The sequence below is a fragment of the Mesitornis unicolor genome, unplaced genomic scaffold (genome assembly GCF_000695765.1).
Source record: "Mesitornis unicolor isolate BGI_N332 unplaced genomic scaffold, ASM69576v1 scaffold49314, whole genome shotgun sequence".
NCBI lineage: Eukaryota > Metazoa > Chordata > Aves > Mesitornithiformes > Mesitornithidae > Mesitornis > Mesitornis unicolor.
The window spans coordinates 235-23026 of record NW_010181699.1 but is presented as its reverse complement, the minus strand read 5'-3'; the positions used below and the strand labels follow the sequence as shown (position 1 = coordinate 23026).

At 40.8% G+C, this 22792-nt stretch overlaps 1 protein-coding gene across 1 annotated transcript in view; it reads right to left on the bottom strand.

Moving 5' to 3' along the window:
- PPIL2 (peptidylprolyl isomerase (cyclophilin)-like 2) overlaps positions 1–22127 on the bottom strand; it is a gene marked incomplete at its 5' end in the record, with an annotated part of 45616 nt that extends 23489 nt beyond the window's left edge. Inside the window, 7 exons of the mRNA XM_010183490.1 lie at positions 3617–3723; positions 4922–4997; positions 6790–6950; positions 8302–8377; positions 17595–17684; positions 19471–19562; positions 22076–22127. Of these exons, the coding sequence (XP_010181792.1) occupies positions 3617–3723; positions 4922–4997; positions 6790–6950; positions 8302–8377; positions 17595–17684; positions 19471–19562; positions 22076–22127 (654 nt within the window). The remainder of the gene's footprint in view (positions 1–3616; positions 3724–4921; positions 4998–6789; positions 6951–8301; positions 8378–17594; positions 17685–19470; positions 19563–22075) is intronic.
- Positions 22128–22792: the final 665 nt, after the last annotated feature.

Sequence of the window (22792 nt, the reverse complement as noted above, 5' to 3'; positions counted from 1 at the left end):
ACAAAAAGCAGGGGGAAGAACGAACGAAAGACAGAAGAGCTGTGAAGGGAGAGGGAGCAAGAACCCAAGGCGAGTACTGAAGACAAAGAGATAGTGGGCAGACTTCAGTAGTGCAGACTGCTGAGAGCACAACTGCAAGAATATTTTGCTTAAATACAGCCCGCAGACATGAAAATACAATTGAAGACTCCATAGACATACACTCTGAGGCAGGAAGTACATCACTTGCCCTTCTCTATTTCAGCAAGATTTCACCTCAAATTGTATATTGAAATCTAACCCATACGGCTATTTTAAAATTTAATTTGAATGTTGTGAGTCCTACCTCCAGACACAGGTATTCATTTGTCATATTTATATAGCAACTTCATCCTCCAGCTTCCTAAAGCATTTCACAATCACATATTTGCAGTACTGACTGCTAGGGTAGCTTCTGTAATAACCAGACCACAGGATATCACTCAGCAATTAAAAAAGGAGCCTGTAGTCAGGTCAAGAAAACAACCAGTCAGGCAGTTTTAAGTCTTTAAAAGGAGAAGCTCAGCATCACTGTAATATGTCTTATAAATCACATACTTGCTCCTGCAGTTGCACAGCTTGAGAAAGTAGAGGTATGAATTCCCCAAATCACACATATTTTGGCTGAATTCGAACAGCAATGACAACCTAATACTGCTGTCGTCTCCCTCATTCATTCAAGTAGTGCAGATCTGTGTGTTGAAACCAGGGGGCCCAAATCCGCTGGTGATCTCAGTGCGTATCTATACAGTGCTCTGGGCTGAAATGCGATTCACACAGAATCCCAGACCGTTAGGGATTGGAAGGGACCTCAGAAGCTCATCCAGTCCAATCCCCCTGCCGGAGCAGGAACACCCAGATGAGGTTGCACAGGAAGGCGTCCAGGCGGGTTTTGAATGTCTGCAGAGAAGGAGACTCCACAACCTCTCTGGGCAGCCTGGGCCAGTGCTCTGTCACCCTCACTGAGAAGAAGTTTCTTCTCCAATTGAAGTGGAACCTCCTGTGTTCCAGTTTGTGTCCGTTACCCCTTGTCCTATCATTGTTTGTCACCGAGAAGAGCCTGGCTCCATCCTTGTGACACTCACCCTTTAAATATTTATAAACAAGAATGAGGTCTCCCCTCAGTCTCCTCTTCTGCAAACTAAAGAGACCCAGCTCCCTCAGCCTTTCCACATAAGGGAGATGCTCCACTCCCTTATGTTTCTCCATTTCTTTCTGAGAAGAAATGAAAGAAATGTTTCTCCATTTCTTTCTGAAAAGCTGGGGTACCGTGCATACCAACTATGTTAAAAAGTCATGAAGGCTGAAAAGTCAGGCAGCAAAAAGCCTGTGCAACATTAATTTGGGTGAGCATTAGGATACAGTCCAGTTCCCCCTGACTGCAATCAAGGACTTCACCCACATGCTATGCTTTTGCAGGAAAACCAAATCCTGCATATAAATGATTTCACTACACAGTTCCAAATAGCTCCCAGAACTGGTTCAGCTTGTGCACTGAATAAGCCAGAAGAGCTGATAAAAAAAATCAACATATGATTAAGACTATTACCATGCATATTTGCAAGCAGGGTGAACTGGGTGTGTTTAGAAAGGCTTGATTTTGGCATTTTCTTTGTCTGTCTTCACAGTCTCAATAGATCCATTGTAGCTGATCTGTGTATATGTTTGTGGCCTATATATGTGTTGTAAGTTTGTTCAGGTGTTTGTTCTCTCTGCACTGAGCTACCTTATGTGCCTAACCTCAGCGTGATTCAGGAAAACCAAAGTTAGAAGCACAACCTCCTTATATAGTAAAGGGAGAAAAACAAACGCCTCCCAGAACTGATTTAATAAGACCTGAGATAATGACCTAGAGTGGATGTTGTGAAAACCTCCTTAAAGCAGCAAGTTTTTCCTACTTATTCTAAATATATATTTTTTCCCCTCTGCAGTGCCAAAGGTCTGCTTAATTCACACAGATTTAATCAACACAAAGAAATGAGAGAAACAGATGGCTTGAGGCCAGCGTTCAAGCAGGTCTGGTTGTGTAAAACCGCGCACACTTCCAACGTGTACACGAGGAAGCAGTGTGCGCGAAAGGGAGATGAACAGGAATTCATCTGGAAAAAAAAGGAAACACAGTGGATATTATACAGGAAGTTTATAATGAGCAATTGAGACTGGGTCCTCAGGACTGAGTGACACTGGTCACACATGTGTCCAAAAAAGCCACGCTGATAAGAATAGGTGCAGTCAGCCTGCATTAGGCAGGAGCCAGTTTGAGAACATATGGCAAAACAAATGATTCAATGCAATCTGCTCATTCTGCTGCTTCCCCCAAATATTGCTGTACTAACACCCTCTGCTTTTTGCCTTATTACATCGTTACTATTTAAGAGCACGGAAAACACCTGTAGGGTTGACAGGGTCCTACAGAATTGCTAACATGATACGCTGCTGTGGAGAGCCTCATACTGTTTCCACAGATCAGACTGAGATGCTTACATGTGTTTTGTTCCTTACTTGTGCGAGAGAAAGGAAGAGAAGGGAAAGCTAGCAGGCTTGTCCTTTTTGCTCCTTTTTCTTGCTCCCAGGCAAAAAAGGATGCATTCTCCCAGTGCATCTCTGGATTTCACACCAGGGATCCCAGCTCCTAGACAGCACCGTCATTGAAGTCTGTGAAGCCCACAGCAAGCAGAAGTTTTACCCCTATTGACATCCTCCAACTTCCAAACCATTTACCTTCAGGCCTATAACCTCCTGAGATAAAAATCTCAGTAAACAACAGAAGGCTTGGGCTTTTTTACACTGAAAACTGTTTTTCCTTTTACAGATGTGGTTGTACAAATAAATGAGCAAGGACACCAGTGAGCAGTGACGTCTGAGACAGGAGTGTCACCACAACTCATCTGTCCATCTAAGTCTTGCAATGTTTATTATTTTAAGTCACGAATTTCCTCCAGAATCAGACTGTATTGACTATAAAAACTCGCCTGCTGTTTTTTTAAAATGAATGTTTACCTCTCAATGGCAAAGGAAAGACGTTCGAAAACCTGAACTTTAAAAACTGAGACAGGAGGAAGTAAAACACATATTCTAAGGTTTTCATTTAGGTTTGTTCTGTAAAGCTCAGGATTTGGAAGCAAATCTAACCATTTCTGGGGATCTTAACTACACGTATTCAGGCTGACAGACTGCTCTCAGTTTCACTGAGGTTCTTTTCGTGGTTCTGCCAGTAACCTGCTGTGTAACCTTGAGTTATTCTCTCTTCTCAGTGATCTTCCTTCTTTCTCTCTACCTTCCTTGCCTTTGTTTGGGTCACTATAACCCTGAACCTTTGAAGCTCTAAACACGTATCCTTGACGTGTTGCAAGTAGTCCACTAAAATGTATGTGACTACTCACAGAGAACATTTATACGGATAGCAGTATATTATGTAAAATGTATACATTTTACCATGGAGTTTTGTGTATGTATGAAAACACACCAAAACAACTGAAAGCAAGTAACTTATCTGTATCTATTACAACTATACACTGATCCTTCTTTGGACATTTCCATTGCCAGCTCCTACTGTGTTTTTTATCTAGAGAGATTCATGCTATGGGGCACACAGTACCATATCACAGTGCAGCTCCAGGTTTAGGTCTCCTTTATTAGTGTGAAGTCGCACATAACCCTTCTTCTTCACATATGTGTATCTCACAACATCTTCGTCAATCGCAGCTGTATAAAAGCAAAACACAGTAATTAGCTCTCTGGAAGCTCACCCATTGATCTTTAGAATTCACCAGAAAACAAATTGCTAGATTCTACTGTCTGACCTCTTCCCCTGGGGTACTGGGTCTTCAGGGATTGTACTCTGCAATTCATCTATGATAACTTCACATTAATCTCTGTGCAGAATACTTTCCATTACAGAAATCCACCAACTCCTCGAGAGCCAACAATATCGTCTGTACTTTTAAGTCACAGAAGCATTCAATATTACGAGCTATAATTTTCAAGTAACGTCTACCAATCACAAACATCACATTGAAACCAAATCGTTTCTTGTCAAACTAGGAAGCCAAGCAGGTAGTCATCAGTCAACCACAAATTGCTGACATATGAGGACCTACCCAGTTCTGAAAAGAAATGAAGCTAAATTACTGGAAAGTCAAACCAAAGGATCAATCTAGGATGTTTCCACTTCCATTTTGTCAAAATGTCCAGTCAGTCAGATATTTTCAATGCTTAAAGATTCGCCTGCAAATCACTGTAATTCACCGAGTAACTGAACTTGGTAAACGTCGTTTCAGCAACGTATTCAATCTTTGCCTAAGCACGTGACATAATTCTAAATTTTAGTGCCATAAGTGAGCCCTTTCTCTTCAACTGGGAATACTAATGGCTCAGCTATTTAACCAATATTCAAATGAAATAAATTCCATACATTTGTGTTTAGGCTAGAGAACGAAAGGAAAACTTGATTGTACCAAAATGCATTTTTGTGTAACCTTGAAAAGCAGTAAATCTAAAGTTATTACCACAAACTTTGCTGTCATTCTAATCAATATCAGTTTAGGCCAAAAAGGTGGTAAAAATGTCGTATGCTATTTGAGGAGAGATTACACTTCATCCCTAACTTAGATAAGTGGATATCCCATTTTGTGGTCCCTGGGCATAGAAAATACCTCATTAATTTCAGTTCAGTATAAGTAACTGCCATGCAAAGCCAAAGATAATTCGTAACTGCTCCATTATTTTCAGAATGAGCTCACAGGAAAGTAAGGATGTGTCTGCTTAGGGAATACATTCTAATGTATTAGAATCGACCAATTATCAATGCATTCCTCCAGCCCTCATAAATATATGAGTGCTTGGGAGCACACTTTAAAACTGGAAAGTAAATAAACAGCCTGTAGCTAGGTAGTTCTGGTACCTGCTTCGTGGGTAGTTTCAGGCACCATGGCAGTGGAGGTGAAGGAAGCACTTACTGCTCCAGTGGAATAGTGAGCCTGTTTGCAGAGGAAAAAGCAAGAGAAAAAGATATTAGATCGTAGAATTTATCTACTGAAGATACTATACAAGCACTAGAAACACACAAATGTCATCCTTCTGAAGGCAGACTTTCTGCTCCAGCTCCTATAGAAAGAAACAAATGCACAACGCAGCGACAATTCTCCATTTGTTACCCATAACATTCGCTCTGATGAAGCTCTAGTTAAGACTGTCCAGGCGCTGACGTGAAGGGAGTTATTGCTTCCACTACAGTTTAATACATCATTATGCAAAGATTCTATTACCAGAATTCATTTGTACGTCTACAGGTGGAGCTACGAAAGGAGCACTGCTGACAAGACACCTGTAAAGTTCTCGAGCATTGCTGAGTAAGTGGAAGGAAAATCCAGTGAACCGCAGAGATGCTGCAGAAGAGAGCAAACCATCCCCCCTCCCACACACAGCCCTTCTGCATGCAGAGGCACTGTCCCATGGTTCCCAATGCCTGTTCTGAGCTTTGTAATGCTCCTGTAGAGAGGAAATGTGAACATCACACTTGGATTTTCTGGTAAATTACGAAGATCTGACAAATCCACAAATAGGTTTAGCGGCTCTGGGGCAATGCCTGTAAAGAACACAGGTCAGGCCAATGCTCCATCCACATGGTTACACTGCATCCTACACAAGTTTATAGTTATGCCCATCCACACCACTAGTGTACAATCTGACTCTCCAACATGTGTAGAGCTCATCGTTGTCTCTCACTTCTTTTGTTTTCTCAGAACACTCTGACGCCCTGAAAAAGGGGCAAATGTCTTCCTACTCCCTGCTCACAGACACTCCCTAATCTGTCACTAACCCTCCTCATTAAAAGCCATATGCTGCATTGTTGTTCATTTGCATGTAAGTGTAATCAAAACACAAGAACACGTACATCCCAGAATTACTAAAGAAAGAATACTCTGTCTTGACCATTTCAAACAGCCTTTGAAGTAGGAAGTCTAGATGCAGATGAATAGTTTCTCTTGACAACCACGAACAGACAGTAACATGCACCTGGAAGAACATCCTTGTCCTGGGTTTGCTGGGACAGAGATTTTTTTTTTCTTTCCCTCATAGTAGCTTGTGCTGGGATTGATATTGATAACACATCAGCATTTACACTTTTTCAAGGTTTGTTTTTCAGTCTCTACCTCAACACATGTTCATAATTTCTTTGGGTTTTTTCTTTTCCTCCTCTCTGCACAAGAGAATGGTGGGGGGGGAACAAAAGCCCAGGATGCTCTGGGACAGCTGAGCTAGGAGAATCCTTTAAAATACTCCACTAAAAATCCTGCATTCCAGGGGAAAAACAAAAAGGAGAAGCAGCTGTGGATGATTTATGTATTTGCCCACACCAGAAATTATTCACTTGCACTGCCCTTAAGGTGTGTTCTCTCTGCCAGTAACTGCAGGAATCAATGATAAACAAATTCAAAGCAAGAAACTACAAGCTGGGAAAAAAGATTCTGCCAATATACACATCATAACCACATCATAAAGATTCCTCCTTCTTACTGTGCTCCATTTCTAAAATGTTTAGGTTCATTTACAATGATTCAACAAAGAGAAACTCCCTGACACATACAATGTATTTCTAAGGAACCCCAGTATGATTCTCATATTGTCATCTATGACAAATTTCCATAGAACAGAAAACATAAGGAGCAGTGTCTGTTTATACTGCAATATGGCCTCTAAGTTGAAAAACATCTATTACCATTCTTGGAACAGTCAATCGGTGCCAAACTCCGAATTAAGTCAACTTACTGCATTCAGCTTATCCACTTTCTTCTTTTCAGGAGCCTTCATAGTAGCTGCTAGAATATCATCACCTTTGAATTCCTTATAAAGCTCCAGTAAAGTCTCTCGGGTCTCTGTATTTGTATTTTTCAAATAGTAAGATGGATCTAATTTTGCTTTTTCTTCATCTAGATAAGACAAAGTTAAAACATTCAAAGGTAAAAGAAAAATCTCTTTAGTTCTCCTTCAGTTTATTATATATCTAGTTATACAAAAATCTTCTGGATATCATTTCTACATTTTTTTTTAATAAAAAGGTCTAGCAAATATATTTGTTCCTGCACAAACAGTAACAAATAGCAATGTGCAACACTAACAACAGTGTAACTTGAAATAGAGCACTATAAATGCCAATATGAGGAAGTATAATAAAAGAAAAGAAACAACTTCAAGTCAACTACCGTAAAAAATTCCTCGAAACCACCAGAAATTACCTAAGTTCATGCCAGTCTTGTAAAATTTTTATAGAACAATAAAGACAAGGTACACTTGGGCACAACATAAACTGAACGGGCAGGCCTGCGATGCAGAAATCCCAAGATCAAATCTCTCATGTGACACCGGGGCAGAAGGCTGGCGGACTGGATTGCACAATTTGATGATCTGTACAATTTGTACGAGTTTCACTTGTTCTCTGTCTTGGTGTGCCTATTATTTGCTAGACACTAAATATTCCATCTCTGAGATAATACCCGCTCATTTTTAGCAGGTAAATAGAAAGAGACATGATTGCTTGCAAAACTAGTAGCTTTAAAAATATATATATATATAAGATAATAACACACCATGCTTAGAATCAGCAATTAGACCTTATTAGAAACAGTTCTAATGGGAACCACAACGGCAAAGGAGAGAATGTTTTTTCTTCAGGGATTTAATATTACGAAGCATTCAGCTTTCGAAGACTCACGAAAAACTGAGGGGCAAATTTCTCAGTTGTGATATCTAAAAAGAAAAATAAGTCTTTTATTTTTATTACTAAAAGAATTTTAGGACAATTTTAGAAATACCTACATCAGTCTTTAATGTGGAAGACACCCATTGTCATCGAGACAGAAGGGTGGACAATACATACAAGAGAGAGCCCAGCAGACCTGTATGAGAAGACACAGGTTTCCTTGTCTGGGTTCTGCTACAAGGCTAATGGACCTTCTGGCAAATTATTGTTCCTTCTCTTCTCAGCTCTCTCTCACCTGCCTACTCTTAAAGAATATGGCAGGCGTTCTGTGTTTGCACAGCACTCAATAGAGACAGTTAATGATTTCTCAAAGAATCATGTCTTTGCTTCAAAATCTGTTAACACCTTTTGATGAGACCGGGACAGTTTCAACACATTATCCATGTTTCCAAGAAGCTTTCAAAGTTACCACCAGCCGCTGAGAGATGTCTCTCCAGAAAAGCGTGTTAATTCTATAATGTCATGCAGAATTAGCATATTTGTGTTGATGCCTTCTCAGCCTACCTTCAATTCATCCTTACCTGGATCAATTACTTTTATGTTGTTCTTAACATGAAAGAAATTTGACACGTTGAACTTATCCAGATTTGTTGGATCCTGAAAATAATAATTGAAAAATAAGAAACCAAACAACATCTATCAGAGAGCTTGGTAGGCACCCATCCCATGCAACAGACTGGTTTGAAGAGCAGACACCACCATAACAAACAAACAGGGAGAGACAGAATAACTTCCATATTCCCCAAATCACAGAAAGATTAAAATATCATAAAGCAATCAGTCCCAACTGATATCAGTCATGAGCCTGTTCACAGTAGGCTCCTTAGGAATCTGGAATTTAGTCCCAAGCATAACATTACACACATTTTGCCTACAGAAGTTATCAACAGAACTAAGCTGAGTCTGTTGTATCCTAGCGAGAAGAAACGAGGAGCTGCAATCCTCTGGTTCTTTCCTTTGTTCTGTGGTTTGGTCTAAGATGGATGCAAATTCACATTAGCTGTCTCCTATTTGTAACAGTGTGCCTGACTTGCACACGCTCCGTGAACTTTTGTCACGCATTTCAAAATGCAAATGAACCTGAGAGCAAATCTTTGCAGTCAGACCTGTTTTGATTAGTTTCTTTTTAATAGCGAAATCTGTGCTTACAGAATCGCATCTAAAATTAAAAACCAATAATTTAAAAAAGCAACGAAGAGTGGTATTATGAAAACTCTACTGGGTGACCACTCAAGGAGAACAGTAACAGTACACAGTCCATTAATTGTGAGTACATTATCTCCAGGCAACTTTCTGCATAACTTTGACCTTTTGTTAGAGAGTAAGACAAGGAATGCCTACTGGTGATCTACGTTACATTATACCATTATTAAGCAGTCCTTAATCCTTCTCTTACAATGACTTCAAGGTTTTCGCCTCAAGCTCTTCTGTAGCACAGAAAGGTCAAACCATCGGCTCAGGACAGCCAGGCATTTCTGGAAATTCTATCTTCCAGAAAACAATTCAGAATCTAAAATATCACAATAGTTTCAAGTTCAGTATAAAGACAATGCAACGTTATGCAAAGAACTATGACACTGGCATGAATAGTAATATCCCAAATAAATTTTAAGAAGCTTCTCAGATCGCCGCTCTTGGTGAGAAGTTCCAGCAATTCCATCCATGCTAAATGTAATGATTAATACAAACAGAGTTGGTAGCTCCATTACTCACTAAGTGACCTAATGACGCCTTTGACTGAGCCCTGCAATGGTATGCTTGCACCAGAGAGTGCATTTTCAGTTCAACTGCTGGTAGTAAAACCAAACCACATGTATGAAATCAAGCGGTGTGATTCTGCACCCCAATGATGACCTCCTGGCTTTCTGCCGTTCCCTTTCCAAACACCAGGTAATAATTTTCAGTTGTTTCATGTCCCTCCAACAGATATTCATCAAGATATGGACCGCCAAAAAGATACACATTTTCTCTTCAAGATCTTGCATTAGAAACAGATCATCTTTAAATAAAACTACTAAGGAACAGAAATTTGGACGTGCTTTTAAACCATTTTTGTACCCTCCAACATCAGCACTAAGGTTTGTTTATTATTTATTACCTCACATACACATTTATATATGCATGAATAGAGATAATTTCAGCCTTGCTTTCTGACAGTCAAAAACACGCATAGAGAAAATCTGAATAAAGGACTTTGTGTTTCTTGAAGACTCAAATTGCCTCCTCCCAAATACACTCCAGCAATCATGAGCTGCAGCTTTCCCAGACAGATATCACTGCCTTTCACATACACGTATCAGCACGAAAGGTGAAGAAAGTAATACTGCTTACCAATTCCAGGAAAGGAGAAAAAAAATAATCTGTGTATTAATATTAATAGAGACAAATGGATTTCTAGCAATCCACATGTCTGCTGTTCATGGCAAAGCCGAAGGGCAAGACCGATTCCTGAAACCAACTTTTCATGGACAGAAGGGAGGGCAGGAGACAGCAGCAATGATGAACCAGAACTATATTCCTCTAAATAAAGCTGCTTGATTTATTGATTGTTTAAAAATAAATAAAAGGACATCACAAGTGCCAGTGCCTTAAGCAAACAACTGCTTTATGCTCAGGGTACAACGACTCGGATTAGTCCAAACTGTCTGACAGCCACAGTTCATTCAAACTGGCTTAGCCAGCCTAATTGCAGGCTTTGAGCAACTCCTGCAAAAGCATTTACAATTCTTCCCTACAAGGGATTTCTCAAACAGCCACTAACCTGCCCACAGGCAATGCACCCATTACGGTGAGAAGGCCAGCGGAGGCCACAGGGCAGGTCCCTCTCCTTGCAGGCCACAGCCATCCATCGGCTTTCTGAGACAACCCCAAACCCCAGAACTGAGACCAAGGTCCTCCACATCCAGCTGGGCCAATTGTTCAAATGAAAGCCTTGACAAAGATTTGATTTACAGCGTTGTCCCTTGTGTTCCCAATTCCGCAAAGCAGGAATCTCACTGCTCACCGAAAAGGCAGACAACTCACGTGCCCACTCCAAAACCAGTTTCCCTCTTTCAGTGGATAAAAAACCCTCAAAAATGGTTCCTCGGGTTGAAATTTGAGCGTCACCTTACACAGGACACCTAGGACGAGCGGTTGACATATTGATTCCTCCCTCTAAAATACAGCATCATTATACATGAAGAAGTTTGATTAGAGTTAAACATGCACACTAAGTGTGACAGTGCTGCGGTGAATATCAACTTAAACACAAAATAACATTTGCTTCCGCCACCCCAAAACCAGAAACGCATCTGACCAGTCCAACCTGTACTGCAGAGGACTCAAATAATTTCCTTACTGAGGTTAACGAGTCCTACAACACAAGATAAGCACTTTTTTAGAGTAGGTCTATGTATATTTTAAAAGTGCACGCATTCTTTTGACGTATCACTTCAGGGAGAAAACTGTCTAAACACTGTTTATGAGCCTGCCAAGTTCCTCGTGTTGCGTCCATGGCAGTTACTGGGCACAGAACCAGGGCAGTCCGCCCAAGACACCGCAGGGACGGGCAGACCGGCATACCCACATCATCAAAGCCTTGAGCTCTAATGAATTTACAGCCTCTCCTGGTCAGGAATGGCTGGGCTCACAGGGATGCTCCCACTCCTGTTAAAATTAAGGCCCAAAAGCCAAACGCCTAAAGAAGTAAGTTTTGTATAAGCACACAGAAACGAGAAAGGAAGATGAACCAGGAAGAGTGAATTGGCCTGCTTTTGTTTGTCTTGGCATGTTTTAAAATATGTATTTAAATTACCATGGGTGGCTGTCTCAGGGTCTTTCTTTTTAAGATTACAAACCATAAAGTTTAGCAAATTACTAACACAGATACAGACTCCAAAGGGTTGCTAGCTATGATGATTATAAATCTCATATCTGATGTTTTCCTGAAAGCTGAGCTCTGAAAACAATTAGTCTCAAGTTTTATTCCACTTCTTTTTTTCCTATCATCTTCCCGTTTCATCTACTTAGGGAAAACAGCTTTAAACCCAGTAATTTAAACCACCATACACACAACCCCCCAGAAAAGCAGGTTAAAACCAGCACAGTTTTAGACTGCATGATTCCTTTGATGCCTGGTTCCTCTCTTACCACTTGGTCAGCCATACTGCATCCCTCATCTTCAGGACTGTTACCTTCAAATGACATTTAGAAGTACAAACCCCACATTATCCTCCGCGATAAAGCCTGATTCTGGGCATGTAAACTTAAGTTTTCAAGTGATATTAATAAAGTGACGTGACTGCTTTCCAAACAATCACTAGCTGTTGCTTAAGCTTTGAAAACTGCGTTTACAGATAAACGCACTTGCAGTCTTCCTCCTTGGCTGCAAGTAAACGCAGCCTCCTCGAGGACTTTGCCTGGGCTGGAGAACACCGACAGCTTTGGATTTTCTCTCTGGAACGGAACCATTCTCTCTCTCCCACCCTACGGCTGAGATCCAACATCTCATATGCCAACCACAGCCCAATGCACCACTTCTTAACCAGCCACTCTGCACATGCATTGGTGCAGGATTCATCCTCCAAGAGCCCTCACCCACAACCGAGAGGAAATCTGCTCTGACCTTCTGTCACACAACGAGCAAACGACAAATAGCTGTGCAGTGAAATATCAATTAGCAGCGTGCGGCTCAGCTCCCTCCAACTTAGCTCATTAGCTATGCTTCCTGCCACAAATGTCAGTGGTGTTTAACAGCTTGTTGGGAACCATGTCTTGTCCACGGCTGATTAGGTTGTACAGAAACGATAGAACTGACACAAGGAAGCACATTACAGTATGAGCCTTTTTCCCTTTAATGGCAGCGATGTTTGCATTCTACCGAGATGATTTTTTTGTGTCTCGAGTTATTTCTCCCAGGAACCCCCTCCATTTCTGTGGTGCAAAGCAGATGCATTTGTTAGCATACGTTAATCGGGGAAGGCACTCAGCAGGCTGCCAACACAGGACTGTACCTATTACCACTGGCACAGCAGGGCTGGGGGGAGCAGATTATTGCAATTCTTCTGGCAAACAGGAACAGGCCACCTCTGGCTCTGCTTTACCTGCAGGCACTGCTGTTGAGCAGAGCCACACTTCTCACTAACTCCCCTCCTCTCCTCTCCCGCAGCCCAGCAACAGCTTCTAAGAGTTTCCAAGAGCAAGAATAATTTACTTTGTATTTTCACAAATTTGAGAGCCATGGCTTCTGGTTTGTGAACAGAGACACAGTGGAGGATGATGACTTAACAAGGGCTAAAGGGGAAATTGTTCTTAGTTCCTCTGAACACTTCCTACCAAATGGGACATGAAAGCAGGGTACCACAGCATTCTCACTTTTCTCTCCTCAGGACCCCCTAACATTTGTTGCGATGCGAAGAAGTCCACAGGACTGTCCGAGCCCACCACCGTGTGCAGCAGGGCACCCGAGTCCTTGGGCTGTCTGTCAGCTGGAAGCACATTCATGACATTTGCAAGGGATTCTCAGTTAGGCCGAGCTGATCATCAATCAGGGTAAAAGAACACAAGCAGGTTTCAAGTTATGAAAAACACGGACAAAATACAACAGCAATATTCCATTTAGAAGAGACATGAACCAGTACAGTTGAGAGAAAAACCATCTGAAATGATGATAAACTGTAAGGAGAGAGAAACTTGGGAAAATAACACCTGCACTGCAGAATACGGAAAGCTTGACTCGAGTTTGTGGCAAGATCACGCACGAAAAGGAAATTTAAACTTGGGGTTAAAGAGCTACAGTCACACTAAGACTGCTGGTGTCTGGTGTCTAGGAAGGGTTTCACATGGAATAACGCCACGTGTGTTTCTGTCCCTATCAACAAGATATTAAACCAGAATCCATGACAACTTTTGCCTGAATAACTGCATTCCAGTTTTGGTAATGTATCTTGCACACCAGGATATGGTATTGTTCTTTACCTCCTGCCCTGAGAGGCTGGATAATATCGCCATATGTTGATGAAAAACTGCCATGCTCTACCCCAGGAAATTTGCATTTCAACAGGGAAAAAAGCAATTTCTGTGTATGTAAGTGCAGGAAGCGCTGTGGATTCCTTTACAAACTGAAATAAATCATAGATCTAAGACAGTGTCATTAAAAACTACAGCTGTGATTTTGCTTTTTTTTTAGTTCCAGTTCCAAAATAATTTGTCCTTTTTTTTTTTTCTTACAAGTAAACTTAATAGCAATAGGACACAAATAACTATCACTGCAAATCAAAGCGACCAGCTGAGATGGTGCCCACCAGCAAAGACAGCGGATGGATTATGATCAGCATCTGAACAATGTTTAGCATTGAGAACAGAACAAGGAATTTTATGCAGTTCTCTCTCTTCTGGGAAGAGCAATTTTTGGGGTTTTGTTTTTAGTGATATACATTAGGAGAGAGAGGTCAAGTTTGAGGTGAATTGCTATTCTGGTAAAAGTACATCCCTAGCAGCTGTAGGATCGCCCTTTATGGATCAGTAAGGGAAAATATGATCATACAAATGATCTGTAAACACAACAGTATTCAAATTTCCCATTTATCAGGTTGCATTTCACGATCAAATACAGGTACCCCATCTGCTTCCTACGACATTCAGAGTCAGCCTCTGGAAATGCTATTTCCTATTGATAAACACAGCTATTACAGACAGTCCTATTCAGTTGTTATTTGCAAAGCAAAGAATGGTTTTTTATAGCAACTTCCTTTATATCTACCTTTTTGCCAAACAGCAGGGTCAGTGTTATCAACCTGGTCTCAATTCCAGCTCTTTCAGATACCACAGTACCAAATTTATACGGGGCAATGGAAAAACAACACAGTGACGAATTTCAGCACAGAATTGAAAGGTTTTTAAGAGAAGCGGGATTTGGGATACAGCTCTAGAGCCACAAACTGAAACACAACAGATTGCAGTCACAAACTCTGGCTAAGAAACAAAGCCACAGGCGGCAGAGCTTGGCAGCGTGAAGCCACCACAACGCCTGCAGTGTTGTCAACAAGAGAGCTTGTAGAGGAGACACTGGTCTGTCTTTCAACAATTTAAATGAAGAAAATACTATGAGAAAGTAACAACAGATTCCTGTGCCACATATACATCAGCAATTTTAATACCCAAGCTGGTCACACCACTTTAGGTTCCATTCTGGTCTCAACAAAGCAAAACAGGGTAGGGCAGCATTTGAACAGGAGAGACCAAGGAATCCTTGTGAGCTTGCAGTGGGCGTTTGCTGTGCATTAAATGGCTCTTGTCATTCAACACCCCAAAGCCATTTTAACCAGTTTGTTGAAAATCCTTTTCTGAAAAAAATATTTAAAAACTAATGGGTGAAGGGTCACGCTTTCGCTGGTTCAGATGGTCCAAAGCATTCCGACGGTCAAAACTGCTTCCAGTCCAACCACAAAATGGGGGCAGCTTTGCTATTTCTAAGCCTACTTGAGAAGAGTGTACCACAAGGCTGTGCACTACTGAAGTTCAGTTAACACCGATCCATACTGAGTTGTTCGCTTAAGAGGAACAAAGCTACTCAGGCATTACAAACGTCATCCTAAACAGACGTGAGAGGCGCATGCAGTGTATGGCTGTGACCCCCCGGAGCAGGCAGGATGACTGGACAACTATTATAATCCATTTTGTTTCTGTTAATGGACATATTCCTCCAAGACACAAACCCAACATGTCAGAAACAGAGTGAAGGTGAAAAATATTTATAAAAATCCATACAGGGAGCATCTAAGCAGTTAGCCATTGCATTCTGAAATTGAAGTGACTACAGCATCTGTCTGCTTTTATGAAAAGTCAAAGCTAGGTGTGTAACAGGAACAACTCTTTATACACACATCCAATTCCAAACCTACAAAAAATATCAAAATATTTTTAAATTACTGCACATTTCAATTATTTGTTCAAAAGAATTTGGTTTTCCATACGGATGCACAGAAACATTTTTAGTCACTCGTGTTGTCTTTTTTTACTGTTCCAAATCCATTAACAACCATGCTATTACATTCAAATAACATTCTGTTGAGAGCTTTCCATCTGAAAAAGCTATGGTTTTTGCTTCCATTGGATTAAAAACATTTTACTTTGTTGCATTAGCTTGAACAGCCATAAGCCAAAAGGAATAGAGGAAAAATATTAGGTCGAGAGAGGTTCTCCTCCCCCTCTACTCTGCCCTGGTGAGACTGCATCTGGAATATTGTGTCCAGTTCTGGGCCCCTCAGGTCAAGAAGGACAGGGAACTGCTGGAGAGAGTCCAGCGTAGGGCTACAAAGATGATGGAGGGAGTGGAGCATCTCCCTTATGAGGAGCGGCTGAGGGAGCTGGGGCTCTTTAGTTTGCAGAAGAGGAGACTGAGGGGAGACCTCATTCATGTTTATAAATATCTAAAGGGTGAGTGTCACGAGGATGGAGCCAGGCTCTTCTCGGTGACAAACAATGATAGGACAAGGGGTAACGGACACAAACTGGAACACAGGAGGTTCCACTTCAATTGGAGAAGAAACTTCTTCTCAGTGAGGGTGACAGAGCCCTGGCCCAGGCTGCCCAGAGAGGTTGTGGAGTCTCCTTCTCTGCAGACATTCAAAACCCGCCTGGACGCCTTCCTGTGTAACCTCATCTGGGTGTTCCTGCTCCGGCAGGGGGATTGGACTGGATGAGCTTTTGAGGTCCCTTCCAATCCCTGACGTCTGTGATTCTGTGAAAATATCTATAAACATGCTGCTCAGCACTGGGGATGAGGGAAGAAAGGAGACATTTCATTTAAACTTAGATATAAATGAAAAATATTTTTCTACTCAAATTGGAGCGTATTAGTCTTGGTTAGTGGCAGTTAAGTGTTTGTGAGATGCATACTAACTCATGACTCCAATAATAATTATCCTTGAACCTTTTTCTCCAGTTTGAAATCATGCAAGCTTAAAAATGCCCACTTTTAAATAAAAGCTTTAGATCTTTTGATACCAAACTTCACCCGAAAACAAGCATCTTTTACACTCTGAAATTTACAACGCTGTTTTAATTTAGCTTTTAATTTTGTTAAAGTCAATAAAAGACCCATATCAGTATCTATCCAGAAGAAACATTCTAAGCAAACACTTAAAATCCTCTGATTTGCTGCTTGGTTTACTCTACATTGAGAGAAAAGCTCTATAAAAATTGCTTTTCTGAAACTTGGACTCTTTTAGGCAACTTCAAAAGAGTAAGACGCACAACCAACTTCAGTCATAATGTAACATGACAACTTCTTAAATGTTTATACACTTTGCAGCCTAAACCATGTTTCTTCTGATAACGTGGACCATGCACTGCTGGCTGTCTAGAGCTGAGGATGATTTCTCCCTTTCATTTACCCAGTCTTTTCCTAGCGCACTTCCGCTAAATCTCACAACAAATCAGAGGCGTCACAGCAATTTTTCAGGTAAGATTAACAGAAAAGTCCCCCAGATCTTACTTGCAGTTTCATATCTAAAACTGACAAGATCTTACATTAAGTCGGATACAGTGAAATAGCGAGCAACTGCAAATACACTTGTGAAAACTCACATTTTTACACGGCATCCTTGACTTTTTCTGTGCACCTTTATTGTTTTTCCTCCTTCCATTTACAAAGTTGAACAATCTGCTTATCTACAAGGCACACAGTAATCACCCTAGAGATTTGTCAAGCTCTAAGTTATATGGCATCTTTGTGGCTTCCTGCTGTAATGGTATATATATATATACAGCAACATTTCATGCTCGGCAAAAAAGCTGTATTATAAAACATGTAACAGAGAGAAAAGTTTACCTGCAGTGTCACAATGTCTTGCCGAGTGAAGGGCTCATCTGTCAAAAGATCCTTGTAACTCTTTGGTCTTATGTTCAGCTGCTCAACTGCCTAATAGCCAAGAAAAAGTCGCAGATATTAAAAACTGGATTCTAATGCGTAAATATTACAAGCAAATATGTGATACCAACAAAACCTTAAAGTATTAATTATTAAGAAAACAACTTTACCCTTCATTCTTAACTGGCAGCTGCAGTATTTTCACTGTGTGCTTTAACAGAAGAGAAGCTTATGTCTTTCATCCCTACAAAACTCAACAGTTTTGTGTGGTTTGGTTGCTTAAGGTTTTTTTTAAAAGAAAACAACTTGCAGCCTTCATTCTGTAGTTCTGCATATCATTCTAATCAAATTAATCATAAAAGTACTGCCAAAAGAAAAAAAACCTTGCTTGCAGTTTCCTAAGTTAGTGAGTTTTATCAAGGGCTCTGTACCCCTTCACTGTCAGCACCCTCGGGGAGACGCGCGTGTCCCAGGGAGCTCGTACAACAGCGGAGTCGCATTGGCGTCCCACGCTCTGCTGCACCTGGCCTGCAGCAACACTTCTGTTCACCTGGGAAAGTTAAATGATGCTCAGCAGAGCAGCAGCGTGTTATTTTATGGTGAGAATCAAGGTGGAATAAATGCTTTATCGTTACTAACAAATATATTGTGCAAAGTGACGACTATGGAGGTCTACCTGCAAAAAACCAGAATCTGTCTCATTCACCCAAATGTCCTCTATTAAATGTCCTCTCTCTACATATATGTCTCTATCTCCTCAGATAAAAGTGGTAATATTCTTCTAGTACCTCCAGAAGTCCATAAATTAATTCTGTGCTTATACCAAATCAATAAATGCTATTGCTTTAAGTGATACACCACAACAGAAACAGAGTCTCTTGGTGCAGCTTGTTTAGGAAACCCAGTATTATAAATCATAGTGAACCGAGCAACAGTTTTACAGTATCAACAAGCATTAAACAAAGACTACCTTAAACTCATTCTTGCTTTCAACCACAGCAATCAAAGCATCATGCTTCCAGACAGAGGAGAAAATACTTTCTATTTTAACCTAATCTTGACTGCTCTCACAGCTGGAAATAAGACAGCTCAACCAGAACAGAGCAGGTTTTAAAAAAACGTGTCAAATTCAGCCTTTTCCTTGATGGCAACGGTTTCAGCTTGTTCATCCCTCGATATCTGAAAGTCCTACTGGAATTTCCCATCAGCAGATTCCAAAAAGCAGCTGTTTCAGTGTTCAGACTTTTTACAACACTGGATATGGATGCGTTAACTGAAAGATTTGTTTGCTACTAAAAAATAGACAAACTTTGTTTTTACAGTAAGGATTACGCAAACAAGTCACAACTAAAATTCCACCTGGGTTCACACAAACATTCACAAAATACAAATGAAAACACATTTCCAGTGTCTATTAAGGCATTTTCTCCGCTCCTTCTTCAGCTCCAGTTAAAATACCCTTTTTTTAATTCACTGATAGAAACAGCTGACTGCAAATAGTGATGACTGTATCAGAAAGAAGAGAACAGAAGATTTGTCTACTAATTCAACTGAGAAACATATAAAAGCTACTTATTTTGGTCTACAAGTTTCAGTGCATGCAGATTAACTTAGGAAAAGGTTTTAAAAGTATCTTTCAAATCATGTTCTAGGGTTGTTCATATTCTGAAGGCAAAAGTTGGGCAACAATTTGTGAAGTCAGTTCACCTCCTTGGACTTTAATTTCCCTGGCTGTAGAACAAGAACAAAACATGTCTAGCTTTTTAAGCATTTTGCGATCTTGAATGAAATGCATCAAATATAAAATACTAAAAATGAAACGAAACAGAGAACTCACCTCATAGGCAAACACATTTCCCGTTGTCCTGATGGCCACAATATGGGAGTTATTGGTGAACACAGTAAACAGCACTGGACAGTGGTATTTACCTGATGAATGGGAAAAAAATTAAATTTGGCATGAAGCCACTGCAACTGTTTTGGAAAATGTAATTTCTGCCATCTCTGAGAAGGATATTTACATTAATTTTTAAAATACACTGTAACTTGAGTGTATATTTAATGGTGTTTTAACTATGCTTTGATTCTTCAATGACAAATAGAAAAAGTAACACTTAAGAGAATTATAAAGCAAGCAATAAAAATGCAGTTTTGAAAACTACTGCCCTCAGTCCCCCAACACACAACTTTGTCCAACTTGCTTGATATCTATGAAGTACCACAACATAATTTTTATTGTTAGAATCAAAGCTCTACTGAGGGCATGAGCTTGTACCTTGTAACGTGCCCAGAGCTCTGTTTCCAGTGCTGCTCCCAGCAATAAAAGTTTAGTTCACATTCAGTTAAAAAGTTCGCAGCAGCTGTTGTGCTTTTAGGAGAGCAGGGTATTTTGTATTCAAACATGGCAAGCAGAATGCCATTAAATCTGTACACGTTATTTTCAATAAGGAACCCAGCTTCTGCTCTAATCAAGCTGTGAATTTTCCCAGGAGGGTCAGCATAAATATTAAGCGTGTCAACAACAAGCAAACTGATGGAAGGCAACGTACGAGCAAAAAGAAAAATGTCTGGACGATCTCAGCAGAAAGCAATCAGAAGAAGGTTATTAATACTCATTCAGTTTGCTACACCCAGGGGTTTGGGTGAGATTTTTGAAATAGGTTGGACCTATTTGGTTCTTTTTTTTCCCTAATTACCATCTGAAAATCAAAACCAGCAGGGAGACCAGAGCAGAGACCGCTCGCAGCACTTGCGAGGCAAGCACCTACAGAGTGTTTACCAATTACCAGAGGAGGCACTGACCTCCAGCACACAAAGGCAGGTGAAAGCTGAGGACCAATTCTATGATAATGCCACCAGAGCGGAAGGAAAGCCATTGCCACAAGGGTCTGACATTCAGGAGAAAGTTCAGGAAGGGATTTTGAGAAGTGGCATCAGGGTAGGGCCCAACTGATGGATGCAGAAACACGGTGACTCCAGCTGCTTCAGAAGGAGCAAAGCACCACGTTTTCACTTCTAGCAAAAGCGGAGCTGCTGAGGACACACACTTGTTGGTCTGGACAGAAGGTACTCAGCTAAGGCAGGATCATTAAACGGAAGAAACTGCAGTATCAAAGACCTTTTTTACTGTACAGGCGTGAATAGAGAAGATCCTACATGCGTAGCAACTGTTGTACACATTAAGATTTAAAGAAAAGTTTGCTGACAGACAGCAATGCAACATTTTACTGATCTGCTGCTGCATTTTCCCTCGATGAGTTAATGACACAGCACACACCTTTTTGAGGCTTCTGAGACTGCGTGATTGCCATCCTCCCACCCCAGCATCATGAGCTGGACTTCTTTAAGGAAAGCACAATATTGCAGTATCTTTCAAGAACCTTGGCCACAGAAACTATGGATCGTATTTTAACACCCTGCTCTTGAGGCAGATGGAACACAGAACGCAGAAGAAATCCATCAGCTAGAGAAAAGTCCTTGTAGTCTATGGGCTATCACTAAGATAAGGACACAGACAGTCCAGAATTTTATTCCCACCTAATCCTTGCCACTCTCATTTCAAAGAAATCATTATAAATATTTAAAGGGTGAGTGTCACGAGGATGGAGCCAGGCTCTTCTCGGTGACAAACAATGGTAGGACAAGGGGTAACGGACACAAACTGGAACACAGGAGGTTCCACTTCAATTGGAGAAGAAACTTCTTCTCAGTGAGGGTGACAGAGCCCTGGCCCAGGCTGCCCAGAGAGGTTGTGGAGTCTCCTTCTCTGCAGACATTCAAAACCCGCCTGGACGCCTTCCTGTGCAACCTCATCTGGGTGTTCCTGCTCCGGCAGGGGGATTGGACTGGATGAGCTTTGGAGGTCCCTTCCAAACTCTAACGTTCTGGGATTATCTGCATTGTAAGAAATTAATTCATCCACAGTCTTCTCTTTAAGTCCTAGCATCTTCTTTTAGATGGCAGATTTTATATCTTTAACTAAAGAAACAAAACCTGAGGCTACTTTCTTGCATGCTGCTATTCATAAAATCCCACCTGTTCATTTAAGTCGAATTAATTTTACAAACAAAAAGTTGGTCAAAACAAAGTGCATAACGAATAATGGCACAGGCAAGTTAGAAAAAAAGATAACACACAAATCTAGCCTCTTCTGAAAAGGTCCCCTAAAGTAAATAGTACCTTACTGCAGTAGAAGCTTTAGTAAAGTGAAACTGCTGAATAATTTACAGCTTCCTAGTGTACAGAAAAACAGAAATGGAACTTTAAGGGTAAACATGTCACTCACAAGAAGCAGTCATTCTACTCCAAAAATAAAAACTATGATAGAAGACACAAACAACGTAACTTTCCCAGGAGTAAGACAAAGCAGGATTTATTAAAGCACTCATTAAGGAAAAAAATTAAAAATAAAAAAAAAAACACCAGAAAATTGCTGCACTTACCTTCACTGTTTTTAGCAAAATTCAGCTTTATAAGTGATTTGGCATCCAGTTTCTAAAGAAAACGAAGCATTACAAAAATTAATCACAACAGGAAAAAGGAAACAGTAACATCAGCGTCAGTATTTTAATAGCGCATAATTTATTAATAATATATTGCACGTTGTCTGAATCATCAGAACTCTGGGAATTTAAGTCACAGAGAGCCCACAAAACCAAGGCTCACCGAGCCTGAGAACTGGGATATTTTATTTATTAGTGGTGTAGTTTGACACAGTACAGCGCTAACCAGAGTGAATGAGCTCGAGAAATTGCACAGCTCTGCCTTCGCACAAACAAAGGGGAGTTTGCATGCAAGGCTAAGAGGCGAAGATCATTGCTGCTGATCAGAAGCAACAATTCAGAAGGACGAAACTCACAGAGCCAGCAAAGCATTTTGGCAAACAAGCTCACTACCTTTTCTGAAATTACTGTAATTTTCCTTTTACTTGAGGAAATATGCAGCAGAGCCCACATGATAACTAGCAATAACGAAGAGAAACAGAGGCACAGATTCTCTGGAGAGACACTTGCAGACATAAAGATCCCCAGGAGGGACCTTCAGCCGGTTAATCCCCAGGTAGCAATGCCACAAAGAGGGAACCGAGCCGGCAGCAAAGGCTGCGCAGTCCTACAGGCTGATGAAAGGAGGGCAATGATCTCCTACCCCAGAGAAGACAC